The sequence below is a fragment of the Myotis lucifugus genome, unplaced genomic scaffold (genome assembly GCF_000147115.1).
Source record: "Myotis lucifugus unplaced genomic scaffold, Myoluc2.0 scaffold_477, whole genome shotgun sequence".
NCBI lineage: Eukaryota > Metazoa > Chordata > Mammalia > Chiroptera > Vespertilionidae > Myotis > Myotis lucifugus.
In genome coordinates, this window is record NW_005871525.1 from 170,117 (window position 1) to 189,974 (window position 19,858).

The following is a 19,858-nucleotide window of genomic DNA, read 5'->3' on the forward strand; positions in this document are numbered from 1 at the left end:
AACTGCAGTCGGACATCCTTAGCGTTGCTGAGGAGGCGGTCCAGAGGCTCCTACCACCACCTCTGTACTGGCAGCCGTCAGCCTGGCTTGTGGCTGAGCAGAGCTCCTCCTTTGGGAGCGCACCGACCACCAGGGGCAGCTCCTGCATTGAGTGTCTGCCCCCTGGTGGTCAGTGTGTGTCATAGTGACCAGTCATTCCCGGTCATTTTGCTGTTAGGGTCAGTTTGCATATTACCCTTTTATTATATAGGATAGAGGCCTGGTGCACGGGTGGGGGCTGGCTGGTTTGCCCTGAAGGTGTCCTGGATCAGGGTGGGGGTCCCACTGTGGTGCCTGGCCAGGCTGGGTGAGGGGCTGATGGCTGTTTGCAGGCTGGTCAAGTCCCCCCCCCCCCCCAGTGGGGACTCTTACCCCATGGAGGTTTGGCCAGCCTGGGTGAGGGGCTGATGGCTGTTTTCAGGGTGGCCACACCCCCTTTAGGGTAGGGGGTCCCCACTGGGGTGCCTGGCTAGTCTGGGTGAGGGGCTCAGGTCTGTTTTCAGGCTGGCCAGGCCTCCCCGGCGACAAAAGCTCCCAGCCTTTCCTTTTTTTCTTTTTTTCTTTTAATTCTGGGATTTATTTACCTTCTATCATTGAAACTTTGTAGCCTGGAGTGGAGCTCAGAGCCAGCCAGGACAGGCCTCCTGCTCGCTCCAGCTCCGTGGCCACGGCCGGCTGAAAGCAGGTATCTGGGGTTTATTTACCTTCTATAATTGAAACTTTGTTGCTTTGAGTGGAGCTCAGAGCCGGCTGCAGCAGCTGGGAAGCTTGGCTTCCTCCATCGCCGGGGCAACCAAGCCTCCTGCTTGCTCCAACTCCGTGGCTGCCAGTCGCCATCTTGGTTGGGTTAATTTGCATATAGTCGCTCTGATTGGGTGTGGCTTAAGGTGTAGCGAAGGTACAGTCAATTTGCATGTTTGTCTTTTTATTAATGTAGATGGTATCTGTTTAATCTCAGTTACAGAGATGTGTGTTATATTATTTTCTGTACCTTTTACTGCTCATAACTTTTCATAACTTAAATTGTGATGGAATTTTTAAGGATACAAATGAGGCAAAATACATAGTTGATTTTTCAAATGTATTGAAGTTCTATTTTTAATCCAGAAAATGCTTATAATTTTAACCATGGTTTATGGCACTCTTCCTAACCTAATTACAAGCTTTTCTACCTCCTTAAAAAGAGGACAGTAGACATAATTTAAGCTTTTTTAAATGGCTAAAAGCTTATATAATTTGAATAACTGAATTAAAGAATGAAAATGACCCTTAAAATTAACTTTTAAATTTTAAATCAAATGACCCTTTTGATGTTTAATTCCTGTTACATTATTCATAGGTGAAAACCCAGCCTCAAATTGAATATTTCCAGTGATTCAGTACATTCCATTTCCATCTCTCTCCTTATAACCATCACTCTCTCTGGCTTACTTCTGCCATACACGTTTAATCTCACATTAAATCCCTTCAAATAGTTGAAAATACCATGTCACTCCTACGCCCCCTTTTTCCCAGGTCAAACGTCTCCATGTACTTTCCTTGAATAACATTGTTCAGATCCTTGGCCTATTTTTCTCTGAACTGCCGATTTCTTAATAACTTATAAAATGTCTTTATATATTATGGATACTCTTTGTTATACATGCTGATAACATTATCTCCCAGAAAGTCACTTATCTTTTAACTTTATGGTGGTTTTTGACATATGAAAGTTACTAATTTCTTTTTAATGTAGCCAAACCTATCATTTTTTTTTCTTTCATGGCTTCTGGGTTTTGTATCTTACTTAAGAAAATATTACTATAGTCTTATGTTCTGCTTCATTTATGGCCTTTTTTTTCCTTTTTCATTTATGGTTTTTGTTTTGTTTTTCACATTACTGTTCTTAAGACTGGCTTCTCTAACACAATATGTTTTTGAGATTCATGTTTTATGTTCTTTTTTCACTTTTAGCTTTCATATTTATGTCTATGATCCATCTTGACTTAATTTTTGTGTATGACAAGAGGTCGAGGTTTATTTTTTTTTTTTTTATTTTTTTTTTTACAGATCTCTCTATTTCCTGCATTTATTCTGCTTACTTGAAGGCCATTTGTTACAATTGCCCAACTTGATTTTCTTATTTCAGGTTGCTAAGTCTCCTATGTCAAACTACTTTCTTGCCCTGACCGTTTTGGCTCAGTGGATAGAGTGTCGGCCTGTGGATTGACGGGTCCCAGGTTTGATTCCAGTCAAGGGCATGTACCTGGGTTGCAGGCACATCCCCAGTGGGAGGTGTGCAGGAGGCAGTTGATCGATGTTTCTCTCTAATCGATGTTTCTGACTCTCTCTCCCTCTCCCTTCCTCTTTGTAAAACATCAATAAAATGTATTTTAAAAAAACTATTTTATTTTCCTTGCTCATTTTTGTGAAAGAAAATCTGTATTGATTGATTATAATAATTGGAGAGGATCTCCTTGGCCATTTCGTGGGACAGAGCTTGATTTCCACAACGGGTTACAACCACCCCTTCCTCCAGTGGCAGAGTAGGTGGCTGCAGGAGTTTTCTGCTGGGCAGTTATGCACTTCAATTACCCAGTGACACGAAGAAACAAATTCTGTGGCCAGCATTCCAGGCCGTGGCAGAGTTTCCAAAGCCCTCCAATTTTTTCACTGCAATTGCACCTTCCTTCTGCCAACATAGTTCTATAAGTAATATCGGAAATGCTCTTGTCTAACTCTTGTGAGGTCAAGATTTTTCTCCCCCAGTCCTCACCTAACTGAACACTTTCTTTTCCACTGTCCTGTGCTCATGAGCTAGAGATCTGCAAGCTGGCTCCTAGAGTCCTCTTTCAGTTGGAGGCAATTACATGATTTTTAGTCATGTTTATAAGTTGGCACCTCTCAGAATATTGACATATACCCCATTCCTAACATTGCTTTTGTTACTGCCAGAGAAAACTTACATGTCCAGAGTAGTACTGGTATGAATGAGCCCAGTTTGGACATCTTTGTCAGCCCAAACAATTTCATTGATCAACCAATAGGTATTTATTTAGTGCCCAGCACTGTAACTATAGTCTCTTCCTTGTGTTCTCGTTCTCTCTCTCTCTCTCTCTCTCTCTCTCTCTCTCTCTCTCTCCCTCCCTCTCTCTCTCTCTCTCTCTCCTGAAGAATATAAAACAATATATAAAGTATTAGAGATACATGTTGGCTACTCCTGATTCTTCATTATTCTCAACCCATACTGTTATAGTTTCCTATAGTTTCACTAAAATTGATTTTTAAGTGGTCCCATAGAGAACAATGAATGAATTTTGCACTGGAGTCAAGAATAGGCTGAGTTTCGTAACAGAATCTGGAAGATTCCTCTTCCCTTTCCTTTGAGAGATAAACTGCTCTTCCCTTTCCTTTGAGAGATAAACTGCAGTGCCTAGAACACAGATGTAATTATGACTCAGACCTGATGAAATTACTTGAGTTAGCTCACCTGTTCGATCTGTTTGTACCATATCATCAGCACGTCCTCTAGCTGGCGAACAGTTTCTGAATTGCTGGCTGCGACTGTCACTTCTTCAAAGGTTTGCAGTTTGGAAAACTCAAAGTTGTCTATATTCTTTAACTTAACTGTTCCCTCATACTTATTCTAGCACCTAAAAGGAAAAAAATATTGAGAAGAGGTGTTTAATGTCAATGTGTTAAATATCACTGTGTGGTTTCAAGGTGTCATTACTAAAAAGTGAGAGACCTAATACTTCATAGAAATATAATTCTAATTGATCATTAGATTGTGAATTGATGGTTTGTTAATAAAATTGGGCTTTAACAATATGAAATAATGTAATTATATATTTAAAGGAGAGTTTATAATAAAGTATATATTTTTCAATATAGTGGAATTTTTCACAAATAATATAGAAAGAGAATCCTCCTGCTGTAATGGAAAACAAAAATGACAACTTATCTTACTCCTGCAAAAATCCTGGGAAAGAAAGGTGCTAATGATTTGATACCTTACCTCTCTGATAATTACCTTAATATCTTCTTTTGAAATGGAATTTTTTTATCTCTTGCTTATTTTTAATAACATATAATTAATTTTCTCATTTTTAGTAATGTGTTAGATAAGAAATGTTATACTTACCATCTAAAAATGAAAGGTATCTGTTGATTGTTTCAGTGAAAACGTGTTTTTCTGACTCTCCCTGCTTGGATTGGTTTAAAGCACCCCAATTATTTGTTGCAAGGATAGCTGGTAGAAATATCTTTGCCAGCATATTCCTGATCCCATGTAGGAGTCCTTTTGAGGCATCCAGAAGAGTAAACAGCACTTCCTGAAAGGGCAGTGTTCGAATGTGTTTACATGCTGATCCCAATAAAGAACTGAACATCATCACCTATTTTACATTACAATAAGCATAGACAATACGTCTTATAAACTATTAGAAAAGCTTAAGTGGTTGTGAATATTAGAGTTCTAAAATCATCAAACTTATTTTCTGCCCTCATTTTACCATTTACATGCCTGTTCAGCAAGTAAAACTTCCCCTGGTGCTTAAATTTCCACAGAGGGACGGAGATGTGGCCCGGAGCCTGTGCAATGTGAGGGAAATGAAACTGGGCCTCCTGCATAAACAAAGTTTTCAGTTGAAAGTTGCCCGGTCTCTGAAAAGGGGATCAGACACACTGTGCCAGTCCAGGGAAAAGCAACAAAACTAGCCCTCTGCTCAGAGTTTTGTATGGCAAAACATTGGTCAAAGGGTACAAACTTTGTTATTAGTAAGTTTGGGAATCTACCATGGGGCATGGTGATTATAGTTAACAATACCGCATTATATACTTGAAAGCTGCTCAGAGGGTACATCTTAAACATCATTCATCATTACCAAAAAATTGGTAATTATGTGAGGTGATGGAGATGTTGGTAATGCTTCCATGGTAATCATTTCTCAATATAAAGTGCATTAGAGCCCTAGCCAGTTTGGCTTAGTGGATAGAGCATCAGCCTATGGACTGAAGGGTTCCGGGTTCAATTCTCAGTCAGGGCACATGCCCGGGTAGCAGGCTCAATCCCCAGTGTGGGGCATGCAGGAGGCAGCCAATCAATGATGCTCTCTCATCATTGATGTTTCTATCTCTCCCTCTCCCTTTCTCTCTGAAATCAATAATATGTATAGGTATATGTATATGTATATGTATTTAAAAAGTGCATTCGATCAACTCATTCTACACCTTAAACTTAAACAATCTTATATGTCAATTACACCTCAATAAAGCTAGAAAAATGTTTATCTATTTGAAAACAAAATGTAAACATACCTCATGAATATTTTTAAGATTTATGGCACTATCATTTTGACAGCGAACAAAAAATATACACTTTCCTTTGAGTTTCTCCGGGGCTGCATTGTCTATGTACAATCTCATCATTTTTGACCCTTTGGTTACTCCAGCAATAATTCGACCACATTCTGAAAACAACAGTCAAGAAGTTAGCATATGATCACATAGCTGATCAAATGTGGGGAATTACTCTGCCCCTTATACTGACGCTTCTTGCTTCACTTTATTATAAGACGTTTTTGGTGTGATTGTGGAATAAATTGTTTTTTGTCTACAAAAAGATGTCAATATTGGAATTCTCACATTGGGGCTTCCCCTGGTTCCTTTCCCCGAGTTCTGCACATCCGCTCCTTTTGGCCAGGCCTCAGGCAGGGCCTACACACAAACGGGTCCCCTATCCCACCCCCCTCTTTTGCCTACTTCATTCCAATTTAGCTTTCAAATCTCGGCTGAAACGCCACATCTCTGGGAAGCCTCACTGACTCCGCTGAGAAGATTCAGTCGCCTATTAAATATACTCATAGCACCCAATTTATATTAAATTCTTCCTTGAACTAATTTCAATGAAAACTAATCATTTAATTATAAATCTTTCTTTGAATTTAAAAAACTATTAACAACATAATTCTGTTAGATGGCTGATTGTAATATGAATATGCAAAAATCAATAGTTCCTCCATTTACCATAGCCAATTTAAAATATGCTAAATGAACATTGTAATTCCCCATCACAAAAACCATAAAAAAGGTTATGTATGCCCTGCCTGTCTTCCTGTGGGCTCAGGGGATTCCCCCATCCTGTGATTCCAGAGATACCAGTCTCAGAGCCCTGCAGTGGTGGGCACGGAAAACTAGGCTAAGCAGGCTCTCTGCGAGAATGTGCCTCTTGAATGGAGACACACAAAGATAAAAGGGAATCTGAGAGATGTCAATCTGGTGATGAATCCAAAAATGACGGCCCTGAAATCCATGGAAATGCTCTATTCCTGCCCTTTCCAAGGCCTGGTGGTTCAACTAATTCTAAAATTTGTGAATGCCCAAACACCTTTTTTTCTTATTTAAGTCAGAGTCTCTTTCTGTTGCTTGCAGTCAAAGAACCCTGGTACAATATAAAAGCTTAAATGCTCATTCATAGAGGTTGGGATAAGAGCTACCTCTACCTTTGATAAAAGAACCTGACTTTGTCCCCTTAAGCAATGTGTACTAGTACATTCCCTGGAAAACAACTGCTTTCTCAGCCTCCCTAGGGTAGCCATGGGACACAGTTCTGGCCAAGAAGACAACTTGGGCTTTCCTGGAAAAGTGCAGGTGTGTGACTAGTGAGGCTCTTTCCCACAAGTGCCTTGAACCTGGATGTGATGCCCAGAGCTGCATGGGGCAAACATGAACACAAAGCCAACATGTTAAGAACGGCAGAATAAAAAGAATCTGTGTTCTGGTGGCATTGCTGAGCATGTGAACCATTGCTAGTCACTGCCTCCCTTGTTACGAGAGAAAAATAGGCCCACTATTAGGATTTCTGACTTACAGCTGAACATATTCCTGGGTGGCAGATCATAATAGGGGAATGGTTTCTAAAAATCACAGTGCAACTGTACTATGGAACACCGTACAACATTTTTTTAACATAGAAAATGTCAACTGCAAAAAGCAAGTCAAAAATAAAACATATGATCACATTTTTAAATGATATAAGCATTTATATGTTAGCACATGCATATAAGAAAGACATGTAGAGAAATATTTACCAAGCTGAGAAATGCACTACTTTATAGATAGTAAAAATAATGATTAAAATAGGTCTGTCCTTCCTTCTGACAATTCCCCTCCTGAGAATTCTTTCCAATACATTTTCCTAATCCACACTGAATTAGCGTCAATGATTTTCATCGAGGCATTGTTTAAAGGAGCAAAAAGTTATAAATAACCTAAATTCTAATAAAAGGAGATAAGTTTTGAAAATCATAGTTACATTAGCCTGAGAGAGAGAGAGAGAGAGAGAGAGAGAGAGAGAGAGAGAGGAGGTAATCCATCAAGGAGTTAGCAATATTTATTTCAAGTGAGGGAGAATGTGGGTGATTTTTATTCTAATGGTAGACATTTTCTTATCTTTCTACAGTTTTCAGCTATTATTTTAATTTTTAATGAGTTATGAAAATATGGGCCATGCAATAATGTACTAGGGTAAGAACTGTGAGAGACGGAAAATCCACAGAGCAGACCTACTCAGTACGTATGAGTTTACCTATTTTGTTGGGGAAGAAAGATATACATATATTCAACAATTAGATGAAATTAGAAGAATATAATCAGGTGCTGTGTTTTAACTGAGACAGGAGTCTGGAGAACAGGGTTGGGTGTGGCTTGGAACATTCTGGAAGGCTCTATCGAAGAGAGTGTATCACGTCACCTGGAGGAGGGGCAGGACTTGGCTGGGTGGAGAGGAGGAAGGCATTCTGAGAGTCAGGAAGGTGGAGAAAAGCTCACAGAAATGACTCTGGTATGAACAGAAAACAATGAAGGGACTGGCTTACAGAGAGCAGAAGACTCATGTCTGGAAGAACAGGAAATCAGACCAAACAGGTTACCGTGGGTCTTAGCGGATAAATGAGGGGTTGGACCCAATCCCATAACTAGCAGCACAAGGAAAGAATGACTTGGCAGGAGTAAGTAGTGTGAACTTCAGAGGAGGAGTCTGGTAACGGAGATACTGGTTTTCAATCTGGAATACTAGGGCAGGCATGAAGTACGGGCCAGCCACAAGGCAGCAGAGTTTAAAGCAAAAAGGGACCAATAGGAGGGACACACTGAAGATGAAATCCACAGGGTCTGGAAGGTGAGGAGTCTAAGGCCAAAAGGATGGCCTATGCACCTCGTTATTAAGACAAAGGTTTAACTACCTGGTAAACTGTTCATTATTTTAAGAATAACGAGAACAGTAGGGAAAGCCGGATATTCCAGCTGGCAGCTGCAGCAGACAGATGTGCCCAGGACCACAGGGAGCGGCTGCTGAGCTCTTGGGTGGTTTTGTGACTATTTCTAGTCATCTGAGAACATGTGTACAAAATGGCTCCGCCTGTTTCAGGGAAAATCCAATTAAATTCTAGAGAAAATTTGTATCCCCCAGGAGAGGTCAGTGATTTCTATAAGGATGTTTTCTCCTTAAGTCATTATAGTAGCCCAGATGGAGTGACTCAGTTGGTTGAACATCGCACCGAAAGGTTATTGGTTCAATTCCCAGTCAGGGCACACATCTGGGATTCAATCAGTAGGTTCAATCTCTAGTTTGGGTACATATGGTAGGCAACCAATAGATGTTTCTCTCTCACATCGATGGTTCTCTTTCCCTCCCTTCCTTTCTAAAAATCAATAAATGTATCCTCTAGTGGGGATTAAATAAACAAACAAACAAGCAGAACAGAAACAGACTCATAGATACAGAGAACATTTTGACAGTTGTTAAAAGTAAATACATTTTTTTTAAATCATCATTAATACCTGAAACATATATATTTGGATTTAAAATGTATTGTTTTTAAGATATAAGCTTCTGATAACTTTTCTTTATGAATATAAGATTTCCCATGTACAAGAGAAAAGGCATGCTGCACTTTAACATTTATGAACAACTAGCCAGCACCGTACCCGGGGAAACATCCTTACCCAGGCCGGGCGCATCTCCTTCCTGGTACAAGAATTTCAATGTCTTACAACCATCTTTCATAAAAAAATAAGTAAGTGGTTCCAGCTGTTAAATAAAAGAAAAAAAATCAATAAAATGACTAGGGTACTACAATAAAATTAACCAAGCCCTGTGTTAGGCATTTTACGTACTTTAATCTTCATCATTTTGTAGATTAAAAAGAGGCTCAAACAGTTTATTCATGATACACAGTCACAGGCACATCAGAGGCAGGATTAGAATCTGAACTAATTTAGCTCCACAATTACTGTTGAATATAGGGTGAATTCTATTTCTGAACCTCACCAGAGGATATCTTTTCCGTTGTTCTTTTTGTTTTGTTTTTTTGTTTTTTGTTTGTTTGTTTGTTTAGAGAGAGAGAGAGAGAGAGAGAGAGAGAGAGAGAGAGGAAGGGAGGGGGACAGAGAGAGAGGAACATCGATGTGAGAGAGACACATCTGATTGGCCTCCCGCACGGGGGATTGAGCCTGCAACTGAAGTATGGGCTCTTGACTAGAATTGAACGCAAGACCCTTCAGTCCATGGGCTGATGCTCTAATCCAGCGGTTCTTAACCTATAGGTCGCGACCCCTTTGGCGGTCAAATGACCCTTTCACAGGGGTCGCCTAAGACCATCCTGCATATCAGATATTTACATTATGATTCATAACAGTAGCAACATTACAGTTCTGAAGTAGCAACGAAAATAATTTTATGGTTGGGTCACAACATGAGGAACTGTATTTAAATGGCCAGAAGATTGAGAACCACTGCTCTAATCACTTAGCCAAACTGGGGCAAGGGAAATTCTTAAAAGCGGGTTTGGGGAACAGAAAACTTGCCAGATTAATTGTTTTGTTTGACCAATTATTTGAGTAATTATGTTTTTAGCTACTGTAATTTGACCCATATTGTAGCTAAACTAATATAAAAACAAACTGTTATAATGACAGTCTTCTATATTTATGAGCGTGAAGTTCTTATTTAATTATGAGTCAGTGTAATATTTTAATAGTTGGAAAATTAAACAGATCGTGTAAACAAAACCTCTCACACATCATTTGGGAAATACAGTTACTGAACCCACTTCACTGATTTCATACATTAAGTGTCTCTCTTGGGCAGTGGGTTTCTCTTCACTTATTGACCACATGTGGGATGTATCCCAGGTCTGGCAAAGCCTCTCCCGCTAGGACAGTGGTTCTCAAAATGAAGTGCGCATCAGAGCAGTACCCAGAGAGCTTTTACACATACAGAATGCTGGGCCTGAGGACTTGCATTTTTAAACGGTTCCAGGTGGTGCCCATGCCACGGGTCCTGGGACCGGGTTTGGGAACCACCACTTAGGAAGTGAAAAGGAGCCACAGTTATGTGCAAGAGTCTAGCCCTTAATTTTCTACTCTTCCACCTCACACATAAACTTGACTCTCTTGCACAATTATTTCAGGTCGTAACCGGAAAGATACAAAAGCTGTCAGCACAGCTATTCTTGCCCAGTTCCATAAATACTTTCTTGCTGCGTCTGACTTTTATGTCCCTTCAGCTTTGAAAGCAGACAAATTCTCAGAAGTAGAGCACTTGACTGCGATAAAAAGAGATCACAATACCAAATGCACTCAGTTCTTTTTTAGACACATTGTCCTCCTGAGACCAACGGAGTGAACGTGGTCATGGGCCAAGATCATGACTGCGGATGTAAAATTCACTTAAAATATATAACGTTTTACAAATAGTTCATCTGCGCTCCACCACAACCTTGCATTATCATGCCCCTTGCCGAAGAGAAAAGTGGAACTAAAAAGAATTTTCGTGAAGATCAAAGACATAACCACAGTGCAGAGCCCCGAACTGACACACACCAGCACCTCCAGATCCGTGCTTTTTCCACAGAGCCATATTGTTGCCTCCTTGACTTTGGAAAACACTTGTCATATAAGGAAAGCAATGTATGGAACTACTTTGAACGGTGCTGAACGAAGGCAACAGTAAAAGTGGAAGTGGCAAAAGCATGAATGCTAAGAGGGTAGAAATCTCTGGTTTGGTGAAGGTCCCGGCAAGAAAGAGTCCCAACAAAAGAGTTTTCAAAGAAACTTTATAATAAAGAGGCTACTTCTAGAGGCCAGAGCAGAGTCAAGGGAAACTGTGGCACTAGCACCAATATAACAGGGCTGACAATAAAGGAAACCCAGTAGCACCCAAGGCCTGACAGGGTAGGCACGGGGAGAATGGTGTAGCTGAAAGCAGGTTGAGAACTGGAGCTGTGGGAGAGGGACCGCTCAGGAGGAGCTGTAGTTACAGGAGGATACGACCATGGCCAGACACAAGGCCAAGTGGGGAGGGTCAGACTTTTCCCCCTTCTGCCCTCCAGTCTCCTGCTGGTGTCTCCCGGTGGCTGAGTCACTTGGAAGCCACAGAGCAAGGGAGCTCAGGTGATAGATTCCAGAGACGTCATCCTTCCAGGCCACAGAGAAGGGTGACTCAAAGGAGAATAGGTCTGAAGGCAAACAATATAACTATACACCCTCTGCTGTCCACAGCTTCGGGGTGCTCTTAATAAGCTGCTTTCGCATCAGGCTTCACATACATGGAAAACGTTTCCGTATACAGTTTTCTCAACCACCACACCAACCCATTACACCCCTTGTTCCTCGTTCCATCTTCTTACTCACCTGCCCACCAAGTTTGATGCAAATGTACTGCATGTCCTTACCTTGTCCTTTGGATGAAATAAGTGCTCTCATCTCTCCCAGATTTGACATTGCTTTTCCTCCTGGCTATCCTTTCTTCCCTCCACTGTGGCTTTGCAATTCACAGACATTTCTTAAGGCATCACTTTTCCTGTCTTGATTCTTCCCTCAAGAACTAGATTTCCCATTCCTCACAGCCTAAGCAGTGTCTGGCCTGGTCTGTGATGGCCTTCACGGACAAGCCTAACCACACAGACACACTCCAGGAATGACAAGGGGAAGGGTTTGCAGACACGTGGCACTCCCACTTCCTGGCTAGCATGCTAGCCCTTGAGGAAGACTTCCTCCAGGCACAGAACGCGGGTCCAGAAAGCCAGGGAACAAATATTGAAAAGTGAGATGGCCAGCTCTGCGGGCACTCATCTCCCTTAGCCCCGACAGCTGTCCTCCCCTGACGACACTGGCCAAGCCCAGTGTCCATGCCTAAGCCCTTTGCAGAACTGCTGGGATTCCACTGTGGGGTCAGCCAAAATGTGTGGCCTAACCATTTTCAGGTGAAACAAGGTGATTCCCCATCTGGTTTCCTCCTTTACCAAGTGCAGGAATGGTCCTTGGGACAGGCCTGAAGCCTGGGCCTCCTGAGAAACGTTTTTAGAAACTGGCCTTTTCTTCATCTCATAGTCATCTGCTCAGGAATGTGTATAGGGGTTTTGTTGTGTGTTTTTTGTTTGCTTTTGGGGGGGTCCTGGTCGGGGGAGGGGGTTGCACCACTTTCTTGAGTTTAAGAATGTGCAGACACATAACGAGAATTGCCAAAGGAACCTAAATAACCAGTAGGGAAGGGAGGCCAGGAGAGTATTAAAACAAGAAAAAAACAAAGCAAAACAAGACACCAGAAACAACTTGAGAATAACACAGAGAAACCTCTTGCCATAGGAGTGGAGTCATCCACAGCCAAAACAGCCTGCGGAATCTGTGGGGCCCAGTGTTGAAATGTAAGTGCAGGACTGCTTATTTTAAAAATTAAGAATTTCAAGATGTGACAGCAGTTCACTAAACCCACTGCAGGGCCCTTCGGCACAGGGGCCTGTTGAACTATCCAGCTTGCATGCCCATGAAGCCAACCTTGACTAGACCTGTACTCTCCCGCAGGGAACTCTGGTGGCCTCAGAAGCCAGACCCTACTTCCAGGTGTTTGCCATGGCACCTCTTATTTTGTGTACACGTCTCCATGCATCTTCCTAACTTTCGCCATTAAAATAGCTCAGAGGTATTGATCTCTCTGCATCAATCACGTTCCCCATCTTATGTAACACACTAAGGGAGCTGGAAAATAAGTAATCCCATTCACACTGTCCGGGAACTGCCAGTGATAAAGTTTTATAAGGCCCTGGAAGAAATAAAGGGCAGACAACTTTCCAGAACTTGACAACACACGACATTGCATCAAGCAAGAGAGAGGCTTTTTTGTTTAGGAGCCATTCCACAGAATCGTGGCTCCTAGAGCAAGCTAACGAGTTTTGCCCACATTCGCTGGTCCCTGTGAAAGCAGAGTGCATAGACCCTGATGATGACAGCCTCAGCACATTACCATCACCCACCCAACTCTCTCACCAGTGCATTCAGTGGGACCATCAGCTCCCCACCAGCATGTATCTGCTCACAGTCTTGCTGGGGCTCCAGCCCACTCCACTCCAATAGTCAATAAAATGCTCAAGCAGCCTTTTATTAGTAGTAGTTCATGATTAGTAGTAATTTTGTTGAGAATCAGTTTAGAACCAGAGCTACCAGACAGGACGCATGATACTGCTTCTAAGAGCTGCTAGGGAAGTCACAGCTTATCATCTATCAGTATAGTTAGGTGGCCATATAAATTCATCATCGAAAAATGGGACCCGTTTAGGCGTGAAAGGAGGGACTGTTAATAATTATGTCAGAAAAGCAGGCATAATCCCGGGCTGGCCCTGGCACGCTGAAATGTCTGGCAACTGCCTCGTTGTTTTCTACCAGGCTCAGGCACTGGTCACTGTTCCCTAGCTAAGATGTCCCAAATGATCTACATATGTAGTTCCTACAACCTGTTCTTTTAAAACGTTACTCTACCTATGCTTGCCTATTTCTCTAACTTGTAAAGTCATTTTAAATTAGAATTTTAGCCAAATTCTAGTTGCTAACTCTTCTCTTTTCTTCCTTCTCAACAGTAGACCTAACTAGAAATATCATCCAACTGGCTATATTTCTATAAAATAAAGCTTCTCACCCTAACCGGTTTGGCTCAGTGGATAGAGTGTTGGCCTGCGGACTGAAAGGTCCCAGGTTCGATTCCAGTCAAGGGCATGTACCTTGGTTGCGGGCACATCCCCAGTGGGAGATGTGCAGGAGGCAGCTGATCGATGTTTCTAACTCTATATCCCTCTACCTTCCTCTCTGTAAAAAATCAATAAAATATATTTTTTTTAAAAATCAATAAAATATATATTTTTTAAAAATAATAAATAAAGCTTCTCTAGTCAGTGAACTTCCAACCTTCTCTTTCTAAATGTGTTGTGGTTAGCCCTAGCTGGTTTGACTCAGTGGATAGAGCGTCAGCCTGCGGACTGAAGGGTCCCAGGTTCGATTCTGGCCAAGGGCACATGCCTGGGTTGCAGGCTCGATCCCCAGTAGAGGGCGTGCAGGAGGCAGCTGATCAATGATTCTCTCTCGTCATTGATGTTTCTAACTCTCTATCCCTCTCCCTTCCTCTCTAAAATCAATAAAAATATATTAAATAAATAAAATAAATGTGTTGTGGTTCATGACTCCAGTTTCTTAAATCAATCACTTCTCCAAAGAGCAATTTGAAAAAGAATGACAAGACAAACTTACAGTTGGACAATCCAAAAGTAATTCTTCGACGGCTACTAGGTCCAGGCCAAGAACTTCTGATATAATTTCAAATAAGTATTTGTATGAAGGGTCAATTTGCAGTCTTCGGCTTTCCCTTGCATCTCTAAACCTTGCCTAAAGAATAAACACCACATGTAAACACGGTAGTTATAAAGAAAAGCTAACAATGCTCTTGTATTTGAAATAAAAGTGACATTTATGAATCGTAAGCAAAACCTGTCTCTCTTTCAATGTCTCCTGTAGGTTGGGAATGCCACTCATACTTCGGAAGTATTTGGACGACCTATGGGAAGACTGCGAAAGTGCTTCAGAAAGCATTGACTGCACCGTTCGGGGCGCGGGCCTGGCGCGAACTCTCTGTGTTTCCTCCTCATCGTCTTCTGGAAAAAGTATCCTTTCACTAGAAGGAATGAGATTCAGAATATCGCTTCCAATAGAGGAAGGCATTTTTATAGCAAAAGAGTCCGCATCTTCTCCGGAGGTGGCCTCTCCCGGGGACTTTGCCTGCGGAGCCTCTTCGTCGGCCGGAGGAGGAGCCGCGTCTCCCGGAGGGGGCGGGGCCGGCTCTCCGGGACCCGGAGGGGCGGGGTCTTCGGGACCGGGAGGGGCGGGGCCTCCCGGAGGGGGCGGGGCCTCTTCTCCCGGAGGTGGCGGGCCATCCTGCTCAGCGCTCATGTTCGCCCCTCTTTCCTCCTGCAAAGCACCTGAAGCTTCAAAACCTGGAGTGTAAATTATAAAATGTTTTCTTTTAAAACTGTACAATAACTTGAGCGTTATGTGTCCATTGATTCCTCCCCTTGAAGCTAGACAAGTAGCAAAATCATCTATTTCTCCCTTACTATGTTATCTAGAGAAGCTAAATTTACAGGACTAGAGAAATTATTTACGTTACTTCATTTTTCAATTACAGTTTACATTCGATATTATTTTGTATTAGTTTAGGGTGTACAGAAAGAGTGATTTTTTTTAAGAGTGAAGCGCGCGTACACACACACACACACACACACACACACACACACACGGTAGGGGGTCTTTCAAACTATAAGAGCGTCTCCTGATTATGACACCACCCTAGGGGACTGCTACTCCACACTCACCCCATCCGTCATAGTAACCACCTCTATGTGTGTCTTCTTACCTCAGTTTCCTTGGAATTTATGTAAAGCTGTTTAAGGAAAAAAAAAAAAACAGCATTGAATTTCTGAAACTCATTAGAATATTCCTTCCAGAGTACATGTTCTAAGCAAAGAGTCAATTTGTGTTCTATTAATTGAGTGCTGACATAGGGAAAAGGGAAGAGATTAACCAATGAACTTATAGGCATATATGCATAGCCCATGGACAGACAATGGTGCAGGGAAGGCCTGGGGAGGGGGGTAATGGGGAGAAAAGGGAGACATCTGTAATACTTTCAAAAATAAAGATAAATTTTTTAAAAGAATCTTTATGGTTAGTAGTTTGCAAACACTGAATATAAGGAAACTGATAACTAGGTTTTAATCACTATCATGACTGAGAAACAAATAAATTCTAAATAATTTCTATGGTTTCAAAGTTTTTATTTTTTTATTGTCTAAATAAATCACATATCTAAGACTCTCAAAAGCATGTGCCTGAGATTTTCATTTGGGGGAGATTTTGCCTAGAGGAGCTGTAGAAATCTTTCTCCAACGATATAATTTAAGGTGCAATTTCAATATGATGATTCATCATCTGTAAGTCTGTCTTGTCATGTATAGAGCAGTCAGGGTTATTTTCAGGGTAGTTTAAAAAAGTCATTGAAGAGGGACCAGGACTGAGGCTGGTCTGACGCCGGACAGTCTGGAATGTGTAAACCATTTGCTCCTAAGTATTCTTGGTTAGGGAAAATACAACCTTGTCATTCATTCATTAGCTGGCTGTAAATTGCTCAAATTGTTTGGCCTTGTTTAATTTTTTATTTCCGTTTCCCTTATCCCAATTGCTAAGGAATCTCTCTCTCTTTATACTATCCTGCCACATTACCACTTCCAAGCACTGATGCAACTATTTAAGTTAGAAAAGGAATACAGCTATGTTACTTTATATAGAACAATTCCTTAAAACTACAGCAAAATTCTAAATACATTACATAGTTGAAATGGAAAAAATCTGAGTAAATACCAATTAAGTTACTATATACACACACATCACATGTTTGTATATATGTTGATTATTTACATCAACATGTTTGTAATAGCAAAAACAAGCAAGAAAACAAACTCACTACCTGGAAACAAACAAAATGTTCCTTCATAAAGGACCCATTAATTGTACTGTAATTAATACTTGTACTGTAATTGTTCTATAATATCCTTCCTGTTCAATAAAATTATCATGCAGACATTAGCAATAAAAAGGATAAGAAAAAACTGTATATACAGATGTAGAAAGATCTTGAACATATATGTTACATAGAAAAGAACAAGGTGCTGTATGTTGCATAACAATAATAAAAGTATAAAGTTTTTAAAGTGTATTTATGCACATGTATAGTATTTCATCTATTCTAAGAAGCCCTTTTTAAAAAATTGATTTTAGAGAAAGAGAGGAAGGCAAGAGAGAGAGAATGAGAGAGGGGGAGAAACATCAATTTGATTTTCCACTTACTCATGCATTCATTGGTTGATTCTTTATGTGCCCTGACTGGTGATGGAACCTGCAATCTTGGTATATCGGGGAAAATGCTCTAACTAATTGAGCTGTCAGACCAGAGCCCTAAGATACATTTTTAAAAGGTTTAATTGGCAATATTTTTTCTTTCTTCACAGTTTTTCCTTTATGTGATTATGTATATGAAATTTGCATTTATGTAATTGCATAAAATTTATGTACTTTCATAGATCAGTATCAGTTTAGATTTGGTAAAATGCACTAAAAGCTTTAAAATTAAAAGCTTAAAATTAAAAATATAAAATTTATGCAATTATATAAAATCAGTAATAGTTTAGATTTGATGAAAAAGATTAAAAAATTTCCAGGGAAGATTCACAGTAAAGTAACAATGATCACCCCGAGTAAGGAAGAATGGAGGAAGTAGAGGAAGAACCTCATTTTTCAACTTTATAACTTTCTGTATGGCTCTTTAAAAAATACAGCCATGCCCTGGCTGGCATGCTCAGTGGTTAGAGCAGTACCCTGTGCACCAAAGCTCCGTGGTTAGAGCAGCACCCTGTGCACCAAAGCTCAGTGGTTAGAGCAGCACCCTGTGCACCAAAGCTCAGTGGTTAGAGCAGCACCCTGTGCACCAAAGGGCCATGGGTTCAATTCCAGTCAAGGGCATGTACCCGGTTTGCAGTACCAGGGTTCCAGGTTCATCCCCAGCTCCAGTTGGGGCATGTGCAGAAGGCAACCCATCAATGTGTCTCTTTCTCATTGATGTTTCTCTCTCTCTCTCTCTCTCTCTCCCTCTCCCTCCCTCTCCCTCCCTTCCACTCTCTAAAAAATAAAGGGAGGAAATGTCCTGGGGCAAGGATTAACAACAATAAAAGCTAGTCATGTGCCTATTGTACTTGTATTATATGTGTGTATATCATATATAATAACATACAATATGTATTTATATTTTCCCCCTATCTATTCTAGGATTTAAAATTCCCTGTGAATTTTAGGATTTAGCAAGACTAATTCTGCAATGAAGAGGCAGGGTACACACTTTGCTGGCCCTGACAGCACGGAGTGAATGCAGGATAAGCACTTGTTCATGCTCTCCCTCCTCTCCTCCCATCTCCTCCACTGACAGGTTACTGCCACATGCAACCATTTTAAATTCTCACCACCCCTTCTCCTTAAGTTCAATTTTGGAGGTTCATTGGCTGTCCCCAGTCATCCCTAGGCATTTTCGGGAGCAGTGAGGTGCTGGACTCCTCCACGCATAGGAATGCTGACATAAGCGAGTGCACACTTGTGTGCGAAGGGAACAGCCACTCCACCCACACCCCTTGCTCTTGGACCATTTCTATAAGCCCATCCCTTCTTCCTTCTTGATCATTGAGGGTCTTCTGCATTCCTGGCCACTGTGGCTACCCACAAATCCGGAGGAGCCCCACCACAGCAAACGCGCAAATGGGGAGACTGACTGGTAAACACGCGAGGTGGCCAATGTCAAGAAAAGGTGAATTAACTAAAGGCAGAGAGAGACTGGCAGTGCAAGAAACTTCTGGAAAACACGTGACAGAAAGGGGCGTGTTCTAGGCAGAAGGTGGGATTAATGGGGTGCAAAAAGCAGGAGAGATCATAGCTCGCTTGGGAAAAGTGGCAAATGCAGTGGAGACTTGGCGGGTGCAGGGGACCGTGGAGGAGAGGAGCAGAAAATAAGGCTGGAGGGGTAGGTATTTTGTCTGTTTTACTTTTGAATATAAAAAAGGGGAGGAGGGTGTGAAGTCGCTTAGCTATCCCGCGAAGAGACTGGGCTTTACCAGGGGCAGTGACTCCGCTGGGGTTTGTAGCTGGTTGTTACTTGGGAGGTGGGAGACTGAACTTTGCACCAACTCCACTCCCCCCAAAAGGGAACAAACCCGCCGGAGCAGGCTCCCCGGGCCGGAGCGCGCACTCCCCGCCGCTGCCCAGCTCACCCGGGCCACCGAGCGGCCGCGCAGCTGGGGCTGCCGCTCTTGACCTTCTTTCTCCGCAGCCAAGGCCCGGCCGTTGGGAGTCCAACTGCGGTTTCCTCGGGGGCGCACCGCGCAGGCTCGGAAGGGTGCTGCTCCGGGAGGGAGCGAGGTGCGGGGCGCTGGCTGCAGGGACCCGGGCGCCCCGCCCGCCCCCGCGCGCTCTCTGGGGACGCGCGCCCTACGCAGCGGGAAGGGGGAGGTGGAACATCCTTTAGGGGCCGAGCCACTGAAGAGCAACTGCCTAGAGATGGAAATCTGGGGGGTGGGGCTGGGGAGGATTTCAGGGCATGCTTTGAAGGGACTGGCATCAAAGTGTAACTACATAAAAGAACGTTTTCTGTAACCTTTACATTTTCTGAAGTTAGTATTTCACTTGAGAACCTAAAATGTTTTCTGATGGATTTCTTTACTCAGGAACCTATGACCGATGATACAGAGAATAGAAAGACTCTGAAGAAAACTGACTTAAGTCCACGTCCCGCCTCTTTCCACTACACTTCTGCTTTTCCTGCGATTCCCTGTCACTGGTGTGGTTTTAATTGGGTGTTAAAGTCAATCTTCGAATGTAGAGCAGATCAGTTTACAATGAGGACTGAGAGATCTGCCAACTA

The 19,858-nt window shown here is 42.1% G+C and overlaps 1 protein-coding gene across 1 annotated transcript in view; it reads right to left on the reverse strand.

Moving 5' to 3' along the window:
• The window catches only part of DNAH8 (dynein axonemal heavy chain 8), a gene marked incomplete at its 3' end in the record, with an annotated part of 184,666 nt that extends 169,375 nt beyond the window's left edge, over window positions 1-15,291 (reverse strand). Inside the window, 7 exon segments of the mRNA XM_014445658.1 lie at window positions 3,509-3,657; window positions 3,660-3,671; window positions 4,163-4,352; window positions 5,338-5,489; window positions 9,025-9,109; window positions 14,596-14,730; window positions 14,833-15,291. Of these exon segments, the coding sequence (XP_014301144.1) occupies window positions 3,509-3,657; window positions 3,660-3,671; window positions 4,163-4,352; window positions 5,338-5,489; window positions 9,025-9,109; window positions 14,596-14,730; window positions 14,833-15,291 (1,182 nt within the window).
• Window positions 15,292-19,858: the final 4,567 nt, after the last annotated feature.